Source organism: Narcine bancroftii, chromosome 1 (assembly GCF_036971445.1).
Source record: "Narcine bancroftii isolate sNarBan1 chromosome 1, sNarBan1.hap1, whole genome shotgun sequence".
In the NCBI taxonomy this organism is placed as follows: domain Eukaryota; kingdom Metazoa; phylum Chordata; class Chondrichthyes; order Torpediniformes; family Narcinidae; genus Narcine; species Narcine bancroftii.
Window position 1 is genome coordinate 2,902,364 of NC_091469.1, and position 16,613 is coordinate 2,918,976.

General features: G+C 45.4%; 1 protein-coding gene across 1 annotated transcript in view; it reads right to left on the reverse strand.

Annotated features, from left to right (window-relative positions):
• The window catches only part of LOC138754424 (allograft inflammatory factor 1-like), a 30,305-nt gene extending 15,265 nt beyond the window's left edge, over nt 1–15,040 (reverse strand). The window contains exons 1-2 of the mRNA XM_069918683.1: nt 14,945–15,040; nt 14,790–14,851 (exon numbers count right to left, since the gene is read on the reverse strand). Of these exons, the coding sequence (XP_069774784.1) occupies nt 14,790–14,851; nt 14,945–14,969 (87 nt within the window). The 5' untranslated portion in view covers nt 14,970–15,040. The remainder of the gene's footprint in view (nt 1–14,789; nt 14,852–14,944) is intronic.
• Nucleotides 15,041–16,613: the final 1,573 nt, after the last annotated feature.

Consider the following 16,613-nt stretch of genomic DNA (forward strand, 5'->3'; position numbering starts at 1 on the left):
AATCTCCCCCACTCTTAATTGAAAAAGCCTATCCACATTTACTCTGTCTGTCCCTTTTAAAATCTTAAACACCTCTATCAAGTCCCCCCTCAATCTTCTACGCTCCAGAGAAAAAAGCCCTAGTCTGCACAAGCTTTCCCTGTAACTCAAACCATGAAATCCTGTCAACATTCTCATGAACCTTCTCTGCACGCTCTCTATTTTGTTTTTATCTTTCCTATAATTTGGTGACCAAAACTGTACACAGTACTCCAAATTTGGCCTCACCAATGCCTTGTACAATTTCATCATAACCCCCTTACTCTTGAATTCAATACTCCGATTTATGAAGGCAAACATTTCAAATGCCTTCTTCACCACACCATTTACCTGAGTATCAGCCTTGAGGGTACTATTTACCATAACTCCTAACTCCCTTTGTTGCTCTGCACATCTCAATAGCCTACCATTTAATGCATATCTAATGGACATTTAATGCATGACAGAACAATAGCACAATTTATCAAGCTCATCATTCATTAAGATGAAGTTGCAGAGAAACAAGGCTGAGTTCTCTGATGACGATAGATCGCTCGATCAGAGAGGGGAAAATCAGCAAGGATGTTGAAAAATGGCAAAGGCTAGAACTCAGGAGTGAAAAATCAGGCGAATGAAATCAGAGAGCAGTTGAAATCTGCAATATTTAACATCAGAAGGGAAGATAATCATTTGTTGTAGCCTGGATTGCAGTAGAACCATGGACCACACTAGCTTTGAGGTTGAGTGAGTCTACGTTATTGCGGAGAGGTCAAAAAGATCTCAAGGTGTTTTGAAACAATGGATTTAAATTTACACATGATCCTGGATGGGTCTGAATTGTGAAGTGTGGAATTTAGATTTATTCTCAGATAGAAATTCCAATACAGAACATGATCCCAATTGAGATACACATGCCAGGAGATAGCATGCAGTGGGGATCAATCAAAATAGTACACAGTGAAACAAGACTAAAACATCAAAGTCTGCAGACACCGTAATTAAAGTAAAAACACATGCTGGGGAAACTCAGCAGATCAAAGAGTGTAATTTATATAGCAAAGATCAACTCTGGAGCTTAAACCCTTCATCACGGTATGAGCAAAAAGTGACACTGAAAAAGATCAGGACCCGTGAGCCACTTATTTCCAGGGAAACAATCTGTAAAATATAGAGACGACTAAGGGAGGAGTTTATGTTCTACTTTGAGCTGGCCATACGCCCTTACAATATCCTTCACCTGACCAACTGCTGTCTTGATGTTGCTGCAAACATTTCAGCATTAGCGGTTTTCATAAATTGGTTTTGTAGAACTACAAGGTAAGAAATGCTCTTTTTTTTTTACAATGCAAGCTCTTTACAAATAAAGCACATTTTTCTCCTGAAATCAACAGCATTCCTCCAGAATCAACACCCCTCCCTCACATCTACTGTAAAATATCCCCATTTACTTCTGAAGCTCAAAGCAGTGAAATTTAACATACCAAGTAATTCACTTAAACTCACACAGTGGGATTTATGTGATATTGAATTTCATGAACTCGCAATAGAGATATAATGATATAACATCTGACCTCCTCATTTCTGCTCCATCACACATCGCTCCCACCTTGCATTCCACTTTCAGCACAACCCTGTTTCTCTCCCTCTCCTACATCTTTGGGCAAGCTTGAAGGGGTGGAGGAGGGCACAACAGAGAACATCCCCCGAGGCCCTTTATCATCTTAAATTATACAGTTAAAATTGGGCTTTAAGTACACAAGCATGGGTATGGTCCCAATTTTCAGGATATGTGCACCTCTAAAAGGTGGCTTTAAATTTCTATGCACATGCTGCCTGTGGCTTTTAAGTTTCTCCTTAATCCATCAAAATCATTTGTCTCAACAATTTGATGTCATCCCAAATTCTTACAGCTGTCTGGGTAAAGGTGGTTCTCTTGAGTCCCTGACTGATTTATTACTTGCTATTTGATCAGTTGACTCAACCTGCCGGATTCTCCCTGCGACTTGTTTCCCTCTCCTGATCCTTTCCTTGATCAAAATTGATATTGTTCATACATCAAATACTTCAGTGAAAGTGAGTATCATTCATCTGTGGCTGTAAGTGGGAAATGAGGATTCCACTGGATAAGGAGTGTCCAAACTACGGCTCCTGGACCAACTGAGGCCCGTGGCCCATTTTTAAGTGGCCCCAGGGTGAATTTTAAAAATAAAATGGATTATGGCCCATTAGAACAAAGTTTCTAACAATAAATTACACTCTACGTTCATTGCACTTCTTAGTTCCAATACTAGATGTCGCTGCCATTTTGAACATCTGCTGGACCAACTGTTGAAATGTTACTCATTGATGAAAACATTTGCCTCATTTGATTAAACATGGTGGAACCAAAAGGATGTAAAATAGCAAGGGAGTGGCAAAAATTTCAGACCCAGTGGGAAAATGGATACTTTTTCACAGAAGTCAAGGGGAAGTGTGTTTGTTTGATTTGCAAGGAATCCATTAACTTTAATAGCCTATCTACAGATTTAACGTAAATATTCATGTATAATATGACCCATGTATAAATGCAACCCTCCCATTTTTGAGGGGAAAAATTTTACTCCCGTGTATAATATGACTCCCCCCCATCACTCACCTGAGTCGCGCTGCCGTCTCTCCGGCTGCTCGTCTGAGTTGCACTGGCATCTCTCACAACCCCCCCCCCCCACTCCTCACCCGCCCGATTCGCGATGTCGTCTCTCACAACCCCCCCATCGGCTGCCCGAGTCGTGCTGCCTCTCGCCTGCCCGAGTCGTGCTGCCTCTCGCCTGCCCGAGTCGTGCTGCCTCTCGCCTGCCCGAGTCGTGCTGCCTCTCGCCTGCCCGAGTCGTGCTGCCTCTCGCCTGCCCGAGTCGTGCTGCCTCTCGCCTGCCCGAGTTGTGCTGCCTCTCGCCTGCCCGAGTCGTGCTGCCTCTCGCCTGCCCGAGTCGTGCTGCCTCTCGCCTGCCCGAGTCGTGCTGCCTCTCGCCTGCCCGAGTCGTGCTGCCTCTCGCCTGCCCGAGTCGTGCTGCCTCTCGCCTGCCCGAGTCGTGCTGCCTCTCGCCTGCCCGAGTCGTGCTGCCTCTCGCCTGCCCGAGTCGTGCTGCCTCTCGCCTGCCCGAGTCGTGCTGCCTCTCGCCTGCCCGAGTCGTGCTGCCTCTCGCCTGCCCGAGTCGTGCTGCCTCTCGCCTGCCCGAGTCGTGCTGCCTCTCGCCTGCCCGAGTCGTGCTGCCTCTCGCCTGCCCGAGTCGTGCTGCCTCTCGCCTGCCCGAGTCGTGCTGCCTCTCGCCTGCCCGAGTCGTGCTGCCTCTCGCCTGCCCGAGTCGTGCTGCCTCTCGCCTGCCCGAGTCGTGCTGCCTCTCGCCTGCCCGAGTCGTGCTGCCGCTTGCCCACCCAGTCACCCGGGTCACGTGGCCGCTCGCTCGCCTGAGTCGCGCTGCCACCCACCCAAGTCACGCTGCTGCCTGCTCGGTGGCCAGAGTCACGCTGTTGTCTACCGCACCTGCTCGCCTGCAGAAAATTTTTTTTAAAATTTTACTCTCGAGTACAATGCAACCCCCCCTATTTTTGAGGGGAAAAAGGGGGGAAAATGTTTTCGCATTATACTTGAATATTTACGGTACACATTGCATAATCATTAAGGGGGACTCTGGGCCCTGAACTGCATTCTCTGGAAGTTGTGGAGGAATGATGCGGACTGCCTTGTCCCTTTCTTGATCTTTTCTACTGTTCATATTTTGGATCTGGCTTTTTATTTAGCACTGCTTTTTGTAGAAGAGTTTTATTGTATTCATTTAAATAAAATTTAAGAGCAGTAGATACAGAAATTACCTCAGTAATATGTGAGTACATCAATAAATTACTGTAATGTCAACAGTTAAACGGTTCAATAGTGTGTAGTTATTTTGACAGAAAATGAATTTTCGATGACACAAGTGTTTTCTGGTCTAAAAGCACCATTTTTCTTGCTGGGTAGCAGGTTCAAAACTACTGGATTTAATATTGTTTGGCCTGTGACTCCTTATATTTTTCTGTCTGTGGCACACAACTAAAACAGTTTGACCATCCCTGCATTGGAGTGTTCTCCCACAGAAACACTCAGTTCTGACAAAGAATTAGGAAAGAACTTGCGAGTTGCATATCCATCTTAAGATGTCATAAACCAATGCACAGCCAGTCGAGTAGCTTTTCCAGAAGAGTGGTCGATGTTGGAAATGTAAGAACGTTCAACACAGGGCTCGGCCGCCAAAGGACTCAATTGGCTTCTGGGGACCAAGTATAGGGTCCAGAAGGTGCTGATGGTAAGCAGGATCTCAGGCGATGACATCGTCCCAATTGCTTTAGGGGTCAAGGAAACTAGACTCGCATGCCTCGAACTCAAGTTCACAACTGGAGTAAAAAGGAGGCCGTGCTAATCCTAACCCTAATGGGGACACGAGCTCCATGGACACTCAATGTTTCAGAAGTGTCTCTCATTTGCTTGACTTGACAATGGACAAGTGGTGCTTCTTTGTGTGCCTTCATAAACAAAGAAAAACATTTTTTGTGTACATTAATGTAAAAGAAACCTGAAACTTGAATTATGGAATACTTGTAGGCACTACATCAGTTACTTCAATGCACATTCCTCCTCTCCACCGCATGTCCATCTGTGTGAGATACACATCCACACATGCATGCAGACAGACAACTCGCCTACAGGAACACACTCAAAGAGACTTACCATGCACATAAGGCTCTAATACAAAGGTCAACACACTCAATCAGACAAATAAACATTCACATATACACCTCTCTCACAGAACTGTGTACATGATGTGAATTATCTAATCTACAGTATATGTATAGTTTAAATGGAGCCACTTCTCTCTTCAAGTGAAGTTTCCAAAATAGTCTCTCATGAAGATGACAACTTGTTAACAAATACATTTTCAAACCCATCTTCTACTCAGTTCCACCTTTAGAATTGAAACAGAATCCCAGGACATTTCAGCACAGAATCCAGTCATTTGGCTGATTCTGTGTCAGTTACTGAGTCTAAGATCATAGATCAGTAATAGTCAAGTGAGAATCTCCTCCATATAACCATTTACGGAGCAGAAACAGGCCATGTCGGCCTTTCGAGTCTACACCGGTTCACTAGAACAACTCCACTAGTTCAAACCTCCCGCTCTCCGCCAATAACCCTCCAACCCCCTCACCTCCATGTACACATCCAACCTTCTCTTAAATATTATGAGTAATTTTTTTTCTAATGGGAGACAATACTTTATTTCATTAAACCATTCTTCTATGTTTACATTACTTCCTAATTTCCACATTTTAGTTAAACCCTTTCTCAATACTGCCGTTGCTAGACTCAAAATTTTTTTAATATTTATCTACTTCCAACTTAATGTCTTCATCATATATATTACCCAACAAAAAAAATTCTTGGATCTAATTTAACCTTCACTTTTAATATTTTCCCTAACTCGACACGATTAATTCAATTATATTAGTTCGATTAATTGGAGAATGTTACTAAAAGGTTGCCCACTTTTGCAGGATTCTATAACAGAGCTTAACTTGATAATAACTGAACTGAACAACACTATCCTTTTATAGTTACATATCCAAATGTACTTTACAGGAGCATTATCAAACAGAATCTAACACAAGCAAAAAGATGTTAAGAAAGATGAAGGGGTTTTTAAGGACATCTTAAGAAATAGAGAGTAAGTAGGGGTTTTAGGAAGATATTCCAGGGTTTAGACCATCAGACAAGAGCAAAATTAGGCCATTAAACCCACTGATTTTGCTCTGCCATTCAAATCATAACTGTTGCCTTTTTCCTTTCAGACCCATTCTCCTGTCTTCTCCCCATAGCTTTCAATGCCATGATTAATCAATAACCTATCCACCTGTGCTTTAAATCTATCCAATGGCTTGACTTCCAATGATCTCCATAAAATTATCACCCTCTGGCTGAGGACAAATGTCCTCACCTCTTTTCAAAGGGATGTTCTTTGTTCAAAATGGACATCTTTTTATTCAGAGGCTGAGCCCTCTGGTCCTAGACACTGCCAATACTGGAATATCTTCTCCATGCTCTCTCTATCTAGCCTTTTCAATATGGATATACTTCAATGAGATCTCCCCTCATCCTTCCAAGCTCTCATGAGTGCAGACCCAGAACCATCATGCACTCCTTATACGTTAACCCTCTGTTGCCAGAATCATTCTCATAAACCTCCTCTGGACACTCCCGAATGCCAGCATATACATCCTTAGATATGGGGCCCAAAACGGCTCACAATATTTCCAGCATCCATTGGCTTAGCATCCAAGCAACTGAAACAATGCCCAGCGAACATGGAGCAATGAATAAGAAGCAAGAATTGAAGTAGGATAGTGTCCAAATGCCTCCAGCTTAGAGATAATTACAAGAAAAGGCAGGGGTAAGGTTAAAAAAATATAGGTTTGGAAAAATCAAGATATTTCCAGACAAAGACCCACATAGTTCAACAAACTCAAGAGAAATGGCTGAACATGACTTGATGTACGTTCAGATCTGGGCAAAATAAGCTGAATTTCAAGATTATGGATGCGCAACAGAGTCCATGTAACACAAAGATTACTGTTCTCCAACCAGAAATATCTGTAATTCCAATAACCGTAGGCAGTGGAAGAATGGAAAAGCCAAATTACCCAAGCTTTGAAATTATTCAGGAAAATGTCAATGTATTATACAACAATCATCCAATGAGGATATTTTGTAACCTTTCCCCCCCTCCTCCCCACCTCCATAACCATGGAATTCCCTCTGCATTTATAATTGATCTGGCTTAAGACATCAATGACTAGCTTTATTCTGCAGTAGGAATTCCCCAGATTCATAGCTCACTGTACAAAGCCACTTGTCATTCACCTCTATTCTGCTCAGTGCCAAGCACCTGCCTCAATTTGGAATTTTGACGCAGATCTAGTCCTAACATTCACAAAGCAGGACACTCGGGCCAACTCACGAGTTCCACGGGAATGCCAATGTAAGCAATTTCCTTTCAGCATGGTGCTGCCATTCAAATGAAGGAGTGTACAAGAGTGGTAGCACAGACTGGTGTGGTTCTTCATCCACTGCCTGGACACAGGCCAACTTTATGTTTACCTCCTGCATTCTGTCAATCTGCCACAGTGATGAGGGAGTGTGTGGCTGGGTTTTTTTTTAAATCGGAGGGGGGGGGGGAAACGCGTGAAATGCAGATTTTGTTTCATCCCAAATTGCTCCAACTATTACTGATCCAATACCTTTCTGCCGAAACACATCCCAAAATTGTCCTTAATTAGAACAAATTTACCTCCTCAAACCATTGTTCTGAAATGGCAATGACACTGAAACCATTGACACTGGAAAATGGGTTGTAATTACTGGCTAACTTGGCCATGTACCAGTGATAACTGTTAATAGTTTCTTTTCACCAGTTTAAGTTTCTATTCAGTATTTTTTGGCATGACAGCATAGAGAGTCCTTCACCCAGTGGCAGTTTTCCCTGCTTAAAGCTGGATGGTAGAGGATTTAAACCCTGTTTCAAACAGTCTTGATGAGCTCCACTTTTCAACTCAAGGTTGATGACCAGTAGGAGACAGAAGTCCATTTGGAGACCCTTTTAATCATAGGTGTTGCAGGAGCCCTCAAAACCCTTTTGCCTGTAGAGGGCTGATCTGCCAGCTGGTACAAGAATGGTTACAGCCACAGAAAAAAAAAAACATTTTCACATCTTGTCTTGTCTGATTTTTTGACTTCAAACTGAGAGATTGTAGTCATTTTAAAAAACTGAAGAAGTTTGGGAGGGTCATAGGTGAGAGAAAAGAGGTCTTCAACACATGAAAGGGCCTAATGGGTCAGATGAAGAAGAGTCTTCCATTTGTAGATGAGAATAAAATGAGGTTAACAAGTAGAAGATGGTCATCAATAAATTCAATTGGGAATCAAGATTCTTTATCCCCCAGAGAGCATTGAAATTGTAGAATCGCCATTTGAAGGAGAAATTGAGGCAATTTGAAAAGATACATTCAGATGGAAATGAGATAAACACAAGTGAGAAAGAATGGAGGAGTCATGACAATAGAGTGAAATAAAGAAACCAGTGAATGAGCTCACATGGAGCATAAAGGCAGCGTGGACCCCCTGGGGTTGAAATGGCTTAAGTCTATCCTGCAAGAGTTTTGGTGGCAATTAATCAGCCTGAGATGCAAGGGAAGAAAATGTGTGGGGAGAAAAACATCACCCTGTTAGAGCATTAATCAGCCTGTAAATCCGTTCACTTTCTTACACAAGGGATGAATTTGATGTGAATTTATTTAAAAAAAAATATGAGCTAGAAATACAACTTTGACAAGATGTGCAAAATTCCCTGACAACATCTGGGCTGTATGAAAGAGCTAGTCCTTTACACTCAATGGCTCTGAGGTGCAGATCAAAACTCGAGGGCAATTGGCAAACAAGCTGTAAACCAAGCATTTATACTTTGGTTGATCATTGACTCTATTTGCATAGTAAATGATTTTACAATATTAATGACTTGAAATAACTACCTGAGCAGGTCATTTAAAAAAAATTATGGTATTGGTCTCTGGTAATTTAGCCATACCCATTTTATGGAAGGTTAGATGTTTATTTTTCTCTGTTGTAGGGATCCTCAGGCTTGTTCAAGTTTATCATCACGTGTAACAAGATAGATTGTTTTATGAGCAGACCAGTAGACATCTCATATATAGTACAAGCAAGACAGTACAAACATGCAGGGTTACAAGCCTCTTTCACATTTGCAAATGATCCCAGGAATCGAATGCCAATCGGCCTTTAAAGTGGCAAGTGTGAAAGCAAAATCAAGTGACATCATCTCACGTCGGGGATTGCCGGCCTCGACCCCTAGTACAATCCCCGACATCTGCAGACACCGTCGTTGAGATCAGGAAACGGGCAGCAACATTACAGACACTTCCAATTAAAGGTAGAACAGATCAAACACTGGGGATAAACCTTTGCAAGTGTGAAAGCGTTCAGTGTCCTGGTTAGGAGCGGTCTAGTGTGAAAAGCCAAGCCCCCATTCCTATCCCGGGACACTGAATGGCTGATTTACTGGGATGCAAGTGTGAAAGGGGATATAGAGAGAGATCAGCTGTTTCAGGACAAAGGTAACATACTTTCAGCGTTTTGGGGGTTTATTCAGGAACCTGATGTTCAGAAAAGAACTGTTTGTGTACATGATCTCATACTTGTAAATCTTCCTGACATGAGTGGGATGAAGGGAGTGTGGCCAAGGTAGGGATGAATCTTATAATATTTGGCAGCATGAGTTAAAGATGGAGGGAGGGGGTATTTGTAATGGCCTGAGCCATGTTCACAACCCTCTGCAATTCCCTTCCATCTTCAGCAGAGAGTTATTTATGCACCTTCAGATTTAAGGAAGGCTCAGAAGATGAGAACATTCCTCAGTCAGAAAGTTTGTCAGGATTTAGAAGCCTCCACATGAAAAGGTGATAGAAATTGATTCTATTAATTATTTAAAAAGTTCTTGGAGGAGATATCTGACGACGACGAGATCACAAGGTTACACATAAGAAGCAAGGCTACAGGTCCAAGAACTGTTCTTGCAATGAGCCAGCCCAAACATAACAACCTGAATGGCCTCTCTTACAAGTTCTAAAGCTATCTTAATTGTGCAAGCATTGTGATAGGTCAGCCAATGTATCAGGTCAGGTGCTTCAATCAAGATTAGAGTCTCATTAAAGGATCCCAACCTGAAACATTGACTGACCACTTCTACCCATGTTGCCAAATGACTGCAGAATCCCTCCAGCGTCTCATTGTTATGGACTCAATGTGACTTTGGGAAACATTTTGAACAAAGAAGATTTTTAACGAGCGCCTTACAGCCTGGCACCAGGGAAATTTCAGGATTCTGATACAATTTCTGATTTCTGGCCTTATCCCAACATTTGCATTGCAAACTGCCTGTGCCAAACAAACACAGACTTAACGCAGCTGGAACGGCGGTATTCTCGGCCAGCACGAGTGATGAGTCCAGAAATAATTAATTGGGGAATCACACGCTAGGAAGAACAATGAACAGCATTTACATCACTCTTTTCACAACCTCCAGCATTTATTGTTGAAGCAGCATCCAGTGAAGCATATGAGCCAGATCAGGTAAAGATGGAAAATTAGTGAACCAGAAGAGTTTTTAACAATCATTTCATTGTAACCAACACAGAGAGAGGCTACTTATTAATATTTCAGAGTTATGTAATTTCTTGCTTAACTTTCTAAGTAAGCATGGTGAGATTCTAACTCATTTCTCTGGCTTCACTGGTTCCCTTTTCTAACCGCTTGTCCAGTAGTCTCTGTTCTAATGTAGGAAGCACAGCTTGCAGAAGCTCCCATGCCACTGTACCCAGATGCCTGCTTGTAGACATTTTGATTGCGCTATAAACACTAGCCTGAATGCCAGATAGAGCTGCTCTAAATATTGACCTGGACACCAAGGAGAATTGGCCTGCTCTTTGTCAAAAAGATCTTTTGCATTCACATCCTTAAGATGGCGGCACAACTGCAGTCACAGCAGCAGCTGTTCTGGATCCCAGGACTGCAGAACTAACAAACAGACGTGCCGTGCACAAACCTGGATTCGATAAGAGTTTTCCGTGAAATGCAGTGAGTCTGGAACTGAAACCTGGGTCTCCAAACAACGAGCCGGTCTCCAAGACGAAGCCACAAGGTTTGCAGCTCGATGGTTGTGGAATGAGGCCTACTGAAGAGATTGAGTTGCAGGATAGCGGGGCAATGTGACCTTGGCCTTCAAGCGGTGCCCGCTTTGATGGCCATGGAAATGGTGTAACGTGGCAGATACGGAGGTGGTGTCCCGATACGACCCGAGCAGTGTTAGCTCCAAGAAATCCAAAAGGATGCGTTGGTCATGGTCAATGTTCACCTAATGGCATTTGGATCGTCCGAGGTCGGGGGTCTTTGAGGCTCTGCCGCCTCGAGAAACTGTGACTTGGTTAGTAATTTCCTCTTTGAAGCTGACAGACAGTAAACCAGCCCTAAGATGGCTGCAGTTGGACTTTTTGTAACATCCGAACAGAATTGCGACCAGGCTTATTTGTGTTCACTGGTTGTTCTTTGGAGTCTGGTGTTTGTAGCACTGTTGTTCATTTGAAATTGGGAAGCTGTCCATTGCTGCGATCGGGAGGAACGGGTTAGGGTTTAAATATTTAATGTTCTAAGTGGGATAGTCTGTAAAAAGATGGCCGTGCCAATGCATTTTGGCTGCCTATCATCATTTAGATAGTAACCAATTTATTCCTAATTGTATGTTCAGTGCGTTGGATCAACGTGCCTTGTGTTAAATGCACTACATAAATAAACTACCTCTACGTGGGAGAGCAGAAGCTCAGCATATCAGCTCATCCAATGTGTGGTATCTTTGTTCCCTCAGTGTTTGCTACAGTGTCAGCACAAAATTGTGTTCTGTGATCCCACAACTTCCTGACCAAGGCGATAAAAAGCTTAACAGCTACAATTAAAAGAGCTACTGACAGGCACAGCTGAAATTATGCATAACATCGGTTCTTTGGAATTCATTTTCCAAGCAGGCTGTTGACTGACTAAATTCTAGAACAAGTCAACTTACACATTCAAAAAAAGCAACTCATGACTAATTGACTGAGTCCGTAATTTGAGCAACCTATTAGATCTCCTGCCGTATTTCTCACATTATCAGCTGCTGCACAGTTGGGTTACACTGAGACATATATCAGCTAATATTGTGTTAAAGCACCGAGTAATCTGGCTTGATCCTTGAAGTCTTTAAAATGTATTTGCTATATGGAAAGCTGGCATCAATGGAGTTGCTTATTATTACCAAAGTATATTTGCAAAAGGGTATAGTTCTCAAGCATGTTCTATTATTCAAGTAGGTTTTCATTGACTATACTCCAACACGTTTCCCCTGCCCTTTGATTTATATAATTTAAATTTGGTAAACTGGAAATGTTATCATTTAATTACTCCTCCTTAAAGGTTCTACAGCATGATTTGAAGACTCCTGGCTAATGTTTATTCCACCACTATAGTCATTAAAACATTATCCACACATTATTACTTTGCTACTGCAGAGTGTGACAGAGTATATTTGGGAGATAAATTGGGAAAGGTTCGTTAGAGTAGGTTACATACAAACACTTTAAAACAGATCTTATTTAAAATACTGGAGCTTTGCCCCATATCAGCTCCACAGCTTTTGCAAGAGCTTTGAAGAGTGGTCAAGAGACTTCACTAATGGATTGTTGTTTACAAAAGGCAACAGATGAAAGATCTTGCTGGAGCCACAGATTGTCTGGAAGAGAACTTGTTGTTCTAAGATGGTTATGTGGTTTTGCAAGCAGAGAGAATCAAAAAGGCTTTTTTTCTCTCAGTGAGAAAGAGAGAGACACAGACCTCACTTGTACAGTGTTAAAGCCAGCAGAAGTGGCTGGGACTGGAAAAGGACAAACGAGAAAGCTTGACAGCCTGGTCAAAGCCCTTGTGGTTCATCCAAGAGGAGAGGACTGACTGTCTAATGTTTCACTTGGTAGAAGTGAAACAAAAAGGAACTCTGTGGTGACCTGAAAGAAAGAGGTTATCATCTGGAGAACCCTGAAGGGGCACGTTTCATCAGCAAGACACTAAAGTGGCTGATGGATGTCCTGGAACAACAAATCTCTCTCTGAAACATTATACATACACTTGCACTTTGAATTAGAAGGGGGTCAAGTTAGGTTAGTTAAGTTAAAGTGTTTAAAGATAATTAGAAGCAACTTTTGTTTTAAGTAACCCTTTGTTTTGCTGAATATCTATTGGTGCTGTGTTTTGGGGTCCTCTGGCCTGGTAAGAAGAGATCCTACATGTTGTTTATATTTCAGAAATTATTGGCTGTATAGCTCGATGGAATGTGCACTTTGGAATATTCAGAGGTCAAGAAAGATTCTATAAAATCGCAAGTCTTAATTTTTTCTAATGATTTTCTGCCTCCAATGTACAACGTGACCATCAAGGGTTGGCAATGGGACAGCAGGCAATTCTGGGATCTGGAGAAAGGAAATAACTTAATGAAACAAAGTCTTCGCAGGGGAGAGAGATCTTTTGTCACTCTCCCCCGTCACCCCCCCTCACTAGTTGTTGTAAGTCTGCACCAGCTATTCCTGCCTGGGTCAGTGCTCCGCACAGCTGATGGAACAAGGTGCACCGCTGTGAAAGCAGTGATTTGTAAATTCATGCAGTGAAAGTCAGAGAGCATTCTTTTCGGCCAACAGGAAGGAGATGCCCTAATCCATGCATGAATAGAACCACGCTCTCAACCAAAATAAAATCTGCTCCAGATTCGAGCATCTGCAGCCTCTGCTCCAGATTCGAGCATCTGCAGCCTCTGCTCCAGATTCGAGCATCTGCAGCCTCTGCTCCAGATTCGAGCATCTGCAGCCTCTGCTCCAGATTCGAGCATCTGCAGCCTCTGCTCCAGATTCGAGCATCTGCAGCCTCTGCTCCAGATTCGAGCATCTGCAGCCTCTGCTCCAGATTCGAGCATCTGCAGCCTCTGCTCCAGATTCGAGCATCTGCAGCCTCTGCTCCAGATTCGAGCATCTGCAGCCTCTGCTCCAGATTCGAGCATCTGCAGCCTCTGCTCCAGATTCGAGCATCTGCAGCCTCTGCTCCAGATTCGAGCATCTGCAGCCTCTGCTCCAGATTCGAGCATCTGCAGCCTCTGCTCCAGATTCGAGCATCTGCAGCCTCTGCTCCAGATTCGAGCATCTGCAGCCTCTGCTCCAGATTCGAGCATCTGCAGCCTCTGCTCCAGATTCGAGCATCTGCAGCCTCTGCTCCAGATTCGAGCATCTGCAGCCTCTGCTCCAGATTCGAGCATCTGCAGCCTCTGCTCCAGATTCGAGCATCTGCAGCCTCTGCTCCAGATTCGAGCATCTGCAGCCTCTGCTCCAGATTCGAGCATCTGCAGCCTCTGCTCCAGATTCGAGCATCTGCAGCCTCTGCTCCAGATTCGAGCATCTGCAGCCTCTGCTCCAGATTCGAGCATCTGCAGCCTCTGTTCCATTGCCAGTGCTCGACGGAGTCAACGATTTCTAGTCTGTCCCAACCTTCATTCTCCAGTTGTCCCTGGACGAGTTTTGCCCGCTGGCGCGGTCCAAGGCCCTGGCGACCGCCGGACCTTGGTGCCCGCCACAAAGGCCACAGTTGGAGATCCTCCCACCTGGGAGTCTGAGCCCACTCGCCTATAGGACACGTGCAAGCGGAGAGCGCATTCAGTGGAGTGATCCGAATTGTATGGTGAGTGGAATCGTTCATTGTACTCGCAAATATGAGGAATGACTTTTTTTTAGGGTTAGTGAAAGCGGGCTTGTTCATTGATCTGCCCACGAAACCACCATGCAGGTAAAGTGCAGACCAGACTTCAGGAGTCATCTCACTTGGGAAAGACCAAGATCGGACGCGGATCTGGTTTCCACTGAGCGGGAACTCGGCTATGCGCACACGGCGAGGGCAGAGAGGGAAAGGCGCCGAGAGTTTAAAAGTAGGAACGAACCTGGACAGAAAGGCAGGTCACAATTTTTAATAAAGTCGAAAACAAAGCGAAGACAGAGTAAACGCCAAGTGGAAATGTGGTGTTGGGAAGGAGGCGGGCGGGGGGTCGTGGCGGAACGCAGCCGCTCTCTCTCACCTTGTTCACACTCGCCAGCCGCTCCTCCTGCTGCGCTCTCAGGATCCCGAACATCTTGCCACCTTGACGTGTGAATGGAAGAAACAGAATTCAGAGCAGGAGCCCTCGCAGTCCGCCAACTGCTTCCTCCCCCGACCCAAGTTGAAGGTTCTTACCCTGTGCCTGCTGTCCCGAAGGCATCTTGCGAAGCGAGCGGCGGTTCCAGCTCCCCCCCCCCCCCCCACCCACCCCCCTGCGAGGAGGAGCTGCGGCTCTGAGGAGGGAGTGACTGTCCTGGGACTGACTGCACGCCCGCTCTGGGAAAGGAGACAAACTGCAGCTGGTGTCGGAGACTCCCTCCAGGGCCACTTCCGAACCCGACTCAACTGCACTCGGTGGAGGAGGAGGAGGAGGAGGGGGGAGGGGGGGAGGAGGAGGAGGGGGGAGGGGGGGAGGAGGGGGGAGGAGGAGGAGGGGGGAGGGGGGGGAGGAGGGGGGAGGAGGAGGAGGAGGGGGGGAGGAGGAGGAGGGGGGGGAGGAGGAGGAGGGGGGGGAGGAGGAGGAGGGGGGGGAGGAGGAGGAGGGGGGGAGGAGGAGGAGGAGGAGGAGGGGGGGAGGAGGAGGAGGGGGGGAGGAGGAGGAGGGGGGGAGGAGGGGGGAGGGGGGAGGAGGAGGAGGAGGGGGGAGGGGGGGAGGAGGGGGAGGAGGGGGGGGAGGAGGAGGGGGGAGGGGGGGAGGAGGAGGAGGGGGGAGGGGGGGAGGAGGGGGAGGGGGGAGGAGGAGGAGGAGGGAGGAGGAGGAGGGGAGGAGGAGGGGGGGAGGAGGGGGGGAGGAGGGGAGGAGGAGGAGGGGGGAGGAGGAGGAGGAGGAGGAGGAGGGGGGGAGGAGGAGGAGGAGGAGGAGGGGGGAGGGGGGGGAGGAGGGGGGAGGGGGGGAGGAGGAGGAGGAGGGGGGGAGGAGGAGGGGGGGAGGAGGAGGGGGGGGGAGGAGGAGGAGGAGGGGGGGGGGTCATGACCAGAACTGCCTCCAGATCTGGTCACGCATAAGAGGCTTGAACAAGAGAAGGGGCACAGAAAGGATTCACCAAGATGTGGCCCGGCGGCTTTCATTTTTAGGGAGCTATGAAACATGCTGGGACTGTTTTCCCTGGAGCAAAAGAGGCAGAGTGTGACCTGTGGAAGCCCGACAATGAAAATTGCCAGTAGTACTTAGGCAACTTCGAACTCCAGACCCCCAACCCAATTCCAAATGGGAGAAATCTGACCCAGAGCAGCATCTTCAATACCAAGACACCACCGACCCGAAGCTGCCATTCCCAACATCCTCATTGGAACAACATCATACCAACCAATCCCAGACATTACGAACTGCAAGTAACCACGGGTACTACACCATCCCCCGTTCATCAGAATCTAACCTGGTGCATTTCCAGACCCCAGCCTCAGAATCACTCCGAACCCTCCTCATCAAATGCTGACACAAAGAGTCAACTAACGACCTCATCATGATCTCCAACATCTACGTTTAATCCAAGGCATGTCAACGTTAATGTATTTTATACCTCTGTAAAATGGTATTCCAGAAAATCTTTCATTTTTATTTCTGCTCTCATCCCTAACCATTATAGTCTAACTTCGTATTGCAAGATACACAACATCAATCGCCTTCTTTCCATGGGTTTTCATTACAGGATTATCCACAACTCAATGGAAGGTTATGTGCAAAACTGAGCTAAGAGGGAAACTGAACACAGCATTTAAAAACTAGAATGTTATTTTTTTCCTAACAAAATAGATACAATGGTGAATTAACTTGAGCTATTCTTTTGTCAATTGTTGCTGTTTG